The sequence below is a fragment of the Mchenga conophoros genome, linkage group LG5 (genome assembly GCF_057382185.1).
Source record: "Mchenga conophoros isolate Kocher_MC1m ecotype Shallow Benthic linkage group LG5, M_conophoros_male_GT1.1, whole genome shotgun sequence".
NCBI classification, from domain to species: domain Eukaryota; kingdom Metazoa; phylum Chordata; class Actinopteri; order Cichliformes; family Cichlidae; genus Mchenga; species Mchenga conophoros.
The window spans coordinates 15,769,629-15,778,514 of NC_140530.1; the positions used below are offsets into that span (position 1 = coordinate 15,769,629).

General features: G+C 40.0%; 1 protein-coding gene across 1 annotated transcript; it reads right to left on the reverse strand.

Annotated features, from left to right (window-relative positions):
• Nucleotides 1–26: 26 nt before the first annotated feature.
• On the reverse strand, nt 27–7,027 carry ddx19b (DEAD-box helicase 19b). The gene is made up of 12 exons (XM_085273577.1): nt 6,818–7,027; nt 6,393–6,432; nt 6,225–6,299; nt 5,970–6,105; nt 4,982–5,074; nt 4,756–4,858; nt 4,479–4,593; nt 4,197–4,374; nt 3,861–4,098; nt 3,405–3,567; nt 2,327–2,518; nt 27–2,220 (listed from the first exon to the last, which is right to left on the reverse strand). Exons 1-12 carry the CDS (start codon nt 6,872–6,874, stop codon nt 2,159–2,161), a joined length of 1,452 nt encoding a protein of 483 aa, XP_085129703.1. The 5' UTR covers nt 6,875–7,027; the 3' UTR covers nt 27–2,158.
• Between the last annotated feature and the right edge of the window lie 1,859 nt (nt 7,028–8,886).

Below are 8,886 nucleotides of genomic sequence, written 5' to 3' on the forward strand. Positions count from 1 at the left end.
GAATAAGCATTAAGGGGACATACATATGAACAGCTAGATGTTCTTTTAATTCAACATATTAAGAGTACATAACTGTCCATGAACGCAGCTCAGCTACAGAAGACCACACACCTTGAACCTGTCATTGTCTACATAGATCTTTAGGTTACAACAGGCTACTTGCCCTAAACCCGATTAGGCAACGTGTACAATTATGAATTTTGTAGGTTATTGAAAATTATCGAACAAGGTATACATGTGGGCAAAAGTGTGACGTTCTATAGCCAAAACTGCTTTGTGTCCATGGGTCTCATACAGTGGTGTTACATTATGGATCAACAAAGTGCACACACTCACTGATAACGTATACATCCGAGTGTCCGATAAAACTGCATACACTTATTCTTTACCCAAAAGTCTTCACAGACCATTCCTACGGATTCTCACGCTTGAGGTCACTTCCTTCCAATTTGGCTGCATGTGTTCATTAAGTGATTTTTCATCAAGTTGTCCATAAATAGTCCATAAAATCCGCACTACCACCGACAGTCTTCTCTGTGCAGCTGGGAGCCAGATGAGGTTTGTAGAAGGTTTAGATTGACCAGTCACCGATCTTAATCTTCCAGTGCAGTGATCAAATACACCAAACATCACACATTTGTTTTTCTTGATTTTTGTACAGTCACCCAACTGTTGCAAGCTTAACTGATTTGAAGTGCTGCGTCTGTCAAAATCGAACCTCGTGAGGAATGTTTCTGCACTTCTTAGAAGTGACAATCTCAAAAATTCAGTAACTATTTTTTTTAAACAATTTTTCTGTAAATATGTACACAAGTACACATTTCCTATCCAGGCGACCATGTCAGAGCAACATAGTAAATCTGATTAGCATAGGTCCTCAAGTCAATTCAGCATTTGGTTTCAAGAAGATAATTCACACATCCTAAAGACGCCCATAATTCAATATATAATCAAAATTTCAAGTGTCAGTCAGAAATGTAAGCCCAATAGCTTAAATATTAATAACAAAATCATATGTATATAATGCACTTGAGGAAGGCATTGCGTAATTTTTTTTTAAACTCACAATCCTTAATAACAGCACAGTCTGGGTGAAGAAATGTAGCTGAGCTAAAGTCAAACTTGAAACCCTGATTGTAACGATTGAGTGGGGACAGTGATACACAAAGGAAACATCACCGTAATGGTCACATTTTCAGTTAAAAATCTGATTTTTATGAGCGATGAAGGAAGAAGACTAATGATTAATGCTCAGCAGTGACGCCAAGCTCGTCCTCATGTTTAAATTAAAAAAAAAAAAAAAAAGGATATAAATAGCATGCGTGTGAGATGTGTGGTTGGCCGATGACAGACTAAACACAGAAACATCTAAATGTCCATGACTTGGAGTTAGTAATGCGTTATCACTCTAGGCAGCCTTTTTTTTTGGCATTTGACTAGACTACACACCCTGATGCTAAAGCTGAGGTTATTTCAGGATTAATTTGTGTCACGTGAATACAGGTTGATAAGTGTTCGATAGTAGCTATCACAGGTTGATAAGTTTGCATAGACCCTTGAACCCCAACCATCACCATTTCAATGACACAATCAATTAAAACTACAACTCGGAGCAGCATACCCAACTTCACCCTTTGTACTGATTTTGGTAGTCATAACAAAGCACGATAAAAGCTGTAATAGTCCACATGATACGGTTACATTCAGTGATATTTTAAAACATTTGCGGCACATAAAATGAGTATTTTTGTTTTTCTCTTAGGGTTTTTGTGAATCTCTTTACAGAATAGCTTGTATCATGCCACCACTACAGCCACCAGTGGCTTAAAATTTAGTCCCGCCCCTCCCCCCCATTTAAAAAATAATAATAAATGAGTCGACTATGCCTGCTTTTACAGCATCACAATACACAGCATTAAACTCATACACTTTATTTAAAGGAGTACAAAGAGTGAAATAGGGTATGTATCAGAGACTTACAAAACACGTGTCTGAGAGGAGACATATCCACATGTAAACATATGCTGTGTGTGGTTTTGCTCTTTTCTCCGACAGCTAAAAAAAATAATAAAAGCAATAAAATTGTAGGAGCGTACAGTCCTTGGAGAGCAAAGACGTGGGGGAGGGAAGCGAGCGTCCGTCGCGTGAACACACCTTCTTAGCTGGCAATTTTCTCAATTTCATCCAGATCATCAGTGTCCAGTTTTTCAATTTTTTTATCTGCAGAGGAAGAGCACACAGAAGAGAGGGGTTCAGAGAGGGGCTGAGATTTGGCTGGAAGAAGGGCTAAGTACATGTTTTGTTTTTATTTTAAACAGCTGCTTACTGAAGTGCTCCTGGATCCTGTAGAGGATGTTCATGCTCATCTTGCTGTCCACCATATTAATGGCCAGTCCCCTTTTCCCAAATCGACCTGTGCGGCCAATCCTGTGCAGGTATGTCTCGTTGTCAGGGTTACCATCCTTGTCAATTGGCAGGTCGAAGTTGATCACCACAGAAACCTGCTCTACATCAATACCTGTTTGTAAAGAAGATGGGAGGAATAAAGAGTTACTAGAAAACAATGTACATGTGCAGGACACCAATGTTTTAATTTGACTGTAGAAATCCAATTAATTTCATACAGTCTGACATCAAACACATTCACACTTGCACTGCTGTAAAAAGTGTCTTTGATTTTTATTTATTTATATTGAGCACAGAATGAATGAGTACACGGCACACTCATGAAGCATAAACCTGTCAATCACAAAAAAACCCCACCTTAAATCAATCCAAAAAAACTATCCACTGAGACTATATCATAACAAAAAGAGTCACATGGTCAGTAACTGACCTTTTTGTGCAGGTTTAAAGGCAGTAACACATTGACTCTGGAGGCTATTTCCATCTTTTACATACAGTGTATGATAATCTTTGGCGGTGGATTAAGGCTTCCTCTAAATTGCATGTTAGGCCGTACAGTGTAGAATTTAGAAAAACTGCTGAAAACTGAAATAAGTATGAAAACAATTTCAGGATATTGTGGGCAGAAACTAACCCCAAGCCTTTTTTATAATACCTAGGACAAAAAAATAAATAAATCTGCAATTCCTTCAAAAATCCATTAATTGCCTCCCTCTGATACAATGGGTCAGAGTGAGTAGATGCAAGTATGGTATCCTGGTGACCTATGGTTATCCTAAGTGGTGAGCCAAATTCATTAAAGCTGATCTCTAGCAGCTTGCATTCAGGCTGAGACAGCTTTTTAAACCAAACTTTACACCTCAAACATATTTTTTTGCAACTTACTTTGTAAACCCACATATATATTGTGCTAACGTAACTGCAAAAGTAAGGGGAAAAAAAGTGTTTTCAAATGTAAACAGATAAAACTCATATGACAAACATCTGAACATCATTACCTCGAGCGCAAACATTTGTGGTGACCAGGACCTTCTCCTTTCCATCTCTAAAGCGTTCAATGACTGCAGCCCTCTGCTCCACTTGCATTTCTCCACTAAGCAGCGCTACCTGGTGGCCTTCTCTGGACAGCTCCCCTGCCAGCCAGCCTGCTGTCTTCCTTGTCTGAATTGAACAGAGGAAAGGGTGCGCTTCAGTCAGTTAACCAACATGCCAGGTGTGTATACAAAGAGTCCAAGTATAAAAGGATTGAGTTTGGCCCTTCCCTGGTTAAATAAAAAACAGACTATTCTGTTTAAGTTAGCTCATGCTGCAGAGCTCTCTTTTCACTTCTGGATTAAAGAGGAACAGCTTGGCAACAAATGATGACAAACAGCAAAAGAATGTGTAAGCTTATGTAAGAAGAAATAAAATTCAGCCAGAGTCGCTGTTTTTTTTAAAATTAAAGATCAACTCACATGGCAGAAGATCATGGCCTGAGCGATGGTGATGGCGCCGTAGATGTTAGAGAGAGCCTGGAATTTTTCTTCTTTGCTGTTACACAACACATAGTACTGTTTAATGGTGTCCAGTGTTTCCTCCTCTCTCTTCAGCTTGATTATGTTGGGATCAGGCACAATGCGCTGAGCAAAGTTCCACACCGACTCTTCAAATGTGGCTGAGAACAGCAACATCTGGCAGTTTTTGGGCAGCATCCTGTGTGGCAAAGAAATGAGGCATGAAACATGCACAATTTAAAAATTTTTTAAAAGCCACATGGTTCTCAAGTCTTATTTTAATTTGCTTCGGCTGACCTCTGGATGCGTATACTCTGGTCCTGGTGACCCTGCGTGGCGATCATAACATCAGCCTCGTCAAGCACAAACACCTTAATTTTCTTGGGATCAATAAACTTGAATTTACTGCACCAGTCCAACATGGTACCAGGTGTGCCAATAACTATCTGTTCCTGCAGTTTCATGCCCCGCTGCACTGGAAAAAAAGACAGATGTGCTCATACACGCACAAAAGGTTCTAACAACAATTCGGTACATAACAGTACACATGCAGCACAGCAGAAAGCACAAGCGCCTTACATTTATTTCCTCTAATGGCGTAGACTAGTTTGACTTCAGGGTAATATTTGCCCATCTGTTCAATCACTTTGCCAGTCTGAAGCGCCAGCTCATAGGTGGGTGACACGCACAAGCACTGACGACGAGAAAAGAGAGCAAACATTAAACATTAATACTGAGAGAGAACACATGTCCGTCAATGAGAGACAAGAGGAATGTTTTTGTCCAAGACAAGTCATGCTTATCACTTGGATTTCAATGGTGACTTTATAGTACAGTAAAGAAAGTTGACACTCACCTGGGGGTATTTGTTGTTGGGATCGACATGGCTGAGCATAGCCAAAACAAAGGCAGCCGTTTTCCCTGTTCCTGACTGAGACTGAGCAATCAGATTCTGTGGACTACAGGAAACAGGAAATTAGATGTACGGGTGGTAATAAATATGATGGATATCAGAATGTTATTCAGGGTTAAGTGATTCAGTAAGTCTAATGTCTGCATATCATTATTTAAAGGACACTCACGGTTCAGCCAGCATCATCGGTAAGGCAGTTTCCTGGATTTTTGATGGCCGATTGAAACCCATACCATACACTCCCTGAAGCAGCTGTGGTTTACTGTACAGAGAGGAAAAAATAAAATAAATGCCAGGATTGTGAAGCATCAGTCACAATCAGTCTGTGTAAACTCACCGTGGTGAAGATGGGCATAAAAGAGACACCACAACTAGAGATGCACCGATTCACCAACCGGGGACTGGAATCAGCCCGGACCAGTGACCGGCTGATCAGCCTCCTGTTTGACCGATTATGACCCAGCCTGTTTCATGCAGCGCGGACAGTCGCGCATGACACTCACGACACGTGCTACGGTGTTAGTGTGGAAGTGAGTGAAGACAAAGTTCTGAGGTAAAGTGTGGGCAAAAACTTCCCTAAAAACAGGGCTACAGCTGAAGCTATCCAGTTCTCAGAGCACCAGCAGCCTCTTATGAGCAAAGGATCAACGTAGTTAAGAGGTGAATTATGGAGATGAGTGAGAAAAATAAAAGGGTCTGTGTCACATTATCTGGCGACATTATAAACACAGGGGTAAATACCTGACAGTAGCTCTATTATATAAATCAGTTGCACCTGGTTTTGTTTGGTAAAAAAAACAACAACTTATTTTCAGTTATTTTATCCTCTTTCCAGTATCAGAGGACTTTACTTTCAGTTATTTCAGATGAGAAACCTACTGAAATAGTACCTAAAAAAATACTATTTTGAATTGATGAATACTTGTATGTGCGGTCAGTTTTAGCTCTCAGAAAGAAAACTGGAATCTGCAAAAACAGGCAGGTCACACTTAAAGAGAAAAGTGAGAAATCTGAATCAGCCCAAAAGACTGGTGCATCGGTGCATCTTTAAACACAGGTCCTTGCTGGGAACTCTCAACAGATACATGTGTCAATACTGTTAAACATGACATATTAAGTGATTAGGCTACCGAGACAGACAAACAGATCTCACTCACAGCCTTAATTCTTCAAAAGACTTGACGGAGTAAAGCGGAGAGTTCGGATCCTTCTGAAGAACTTCCACTTGATTTGTTGTATTGACCAGATTATTTCGAATCAGTTTGTTTAACAAAGACTGTGCCCCTACGTCCTCTGAAACAACAAGATAGGGGAGATGTCTCTTTTAGAACAAGAGCCAACCAAGCATCCAACTAAAAGACAATAATGAATGCACACATATTTTCAACACATGTAGATAATTTACCGCATACCAATTTCGTCATCATCTGCCGCCTTCTCTCCTTCTGACTTTGCAGGTGCTGAGTCTTTTGCGTTTGCGGTCGTGCCTGCAATAAATAATGCCAATATGTACATGCTTGGGTTTCCTTGTTTTATGGATACTGGCTCTTACCCCAATTCAGCTGCACATGGATGCTTACCATTTTCTTCTGGCTTCTCTTTTAATTGAAGTTTTCCCATCTGCGAGGAAGAACAAAATAAACTGAGTTCGTCTGGGGCTAAATAATTAGTCTGACTTTTCCAAAGCCCCCTTCCTTCATATGCCGGTTAGCCAGTTAGCTGCTAAAGCTATCAAACCGCTGAGCACGCAGCAGCTCTTCACGAGCTAATTCAACTTAGCTCTGAAGCCAAGCCGGTAGTTTCGTTTTCGACCTAATGAAACTCTACAGAGACGGGCGTCACCGGGAGCCACTTTATTCACTGATGGCGCTCTCACTGAATAATTTCAGCTGTCCACGTTAAAAACAGACTACCGAATTTCTTCAACAGTGTGCCAGACCAGGCCAAAGCATTTACCAAGCAGGCTAACAACAGGTTAGCCCGTGTTGCGTAAGTTAAGCCTTACCGAGTCCAACGCAGCTTCTTGCTTGTCCACTGCCTCAGCCCAGGAGTCCGTAGCCATTGTGGGACAGTTTCTTCTTCAGTTATTATACTCGGGGAAGTCAACTAGGAATTCTAGCTCAGGCTTAAGAGTCAATAATGTGTAAGTAACTATTTTCCACAATGGCGTGCAGAACCTGAATCTGGACACATGCGCAACTGATTACGTCACCGGGTACAACACAAGCTCCAAGAAATAATAGTTCCCAGCTTCCTGAAATTTCATACACACCTCACTGAAGCCTCAGCTATGACGGGCTCTCATAGTTAAAATGTGAAGAAAAAACATTAAATGTTGGGAATAAAAAAAAGTCATGAACTCTTGTTGAAAATCAGATGATTGGAATCGGATTTGCTAAAAGAAAAAAAAGAAAATCACTATACTCTTCTTAGCCTCTAGAGGGTGCCACACTGCTCTCTATAGGCCCACAGCTACTATGTATTCACAGTAGGCCTTGTATGCAACATCCTTATCTGTGTGAAAAATGACATTCTCAGGTAAAATATTCTTTGGTTAGCTTTATAAAGGTTAGGTCGACGTTACGATGGGGTTAGATTAAGGTCAGACTCAGGGTGCGTGCTGTTCAATTAAATGCATTATTAAGGAAAGTGGGTGTGTTTGTTTGTGAAGTTTACCAGACTTTACCAGCCTCCTCTGCCCAAGTTGCTCTTGAGAGACGTGCGCCTTCTTTTCTTTTAGACAGTTTTTAGCTTTCAATCACAGTTGGGTTCAGCTTAGGCAACACAAGTATTTGGTTAGGTGGAGGGAAAGATCATGGATTAAAATGCCTTAAAAACTTACCCAAATCTTAGACAGCCTTACAGAAAAACATGTAAAGCTAACTTTGTCCCATCTCTGTTCACTGGATTTCCAGTCTCATTGCATGTTGAATAATCCAAAATTAATGGGGCCTATAGACTGTATATAAAATATAGACATAGCTTCAAGACACTTTTCAAGGTTGGAAAGGTGAAAACTGTAGCCTGTCTGGAGGCCATCATAAGGCAAAAGCTGTGGCTGCACAAAGACTTCTGGATCTCCAGAAAGGTATGTGTGTGGTTTTCTAAGATGGTGACTTTGAAATGCTAATCTTCAATATGAGACTTAAGAAACCAACGGAGGACATCATGGTAGCTACTTTGACTTTGCTTCCAGGTCTGAACTTCCATTCCTTTGAAAGCCTACAGGGGCTGAAACGTCCAATATCTTGCAAAAACTTCCAGTTACACAGATGTGTATGAGAAAATATCAAATCACTACTTTCAAGTCATATTTGAATAACTTATGAAGTTAATTGTAGTTAGAATCACAAATGCGGTTTTGTCCAAAGGATGCTCATCTGCTAACAAATTGATAGTCACAAGTCATTGAGCCAATGAGCATTCAGTGTACTGATGGGAATAATAGGAAAATAGCCAAGTGACCAACTGAGCACAGCTGGAAATTTTCTTTTTGTATGGTGGCTGGAAACCTCACTATTATTCAGAAGGAAACTGCTACTTGGCTGGGAAGCAAGATTAGTAACATTTATGAGCCTTAATTGTGATATTTTAATGACTAATGTTGGCTTGGGGAAAATAAATAAATAGAATTAAAAAAGACAAAGTGAAAGCAGTAAAAATTAATAAACAGGCAAGCCCTATATGTGTTTTTCAGTACCGTCATAATCTCTGTGGCCACATCCTAAAGTACATCTTAAGAATTTTTTAAACTGACAATTGAGATGAATAACCTTTTAGAATGATGTTTAAACTAAATTGAGAGTTAACTTCTGTTCAAACTGACTTGTTTCTGCAGCCTAACGTCACCATATAGTGGAGTTGCCCCTGCTGGTCAGTAGAGAAAATGCCATTTTTAGACTTAAACGATCATTAGTTATATTAGTGATTTTAGTGCTGTAAATCATGCATGCATATGTCAATATACCTGCTGTGGTTTGCTAATAAATATAGACATTCTCTTCCAAATTAGTGTCCGAGTGATTTTAAAATTCTAAAATACCGCTCATCTCCACTGATTTCACTTTGGTGTAT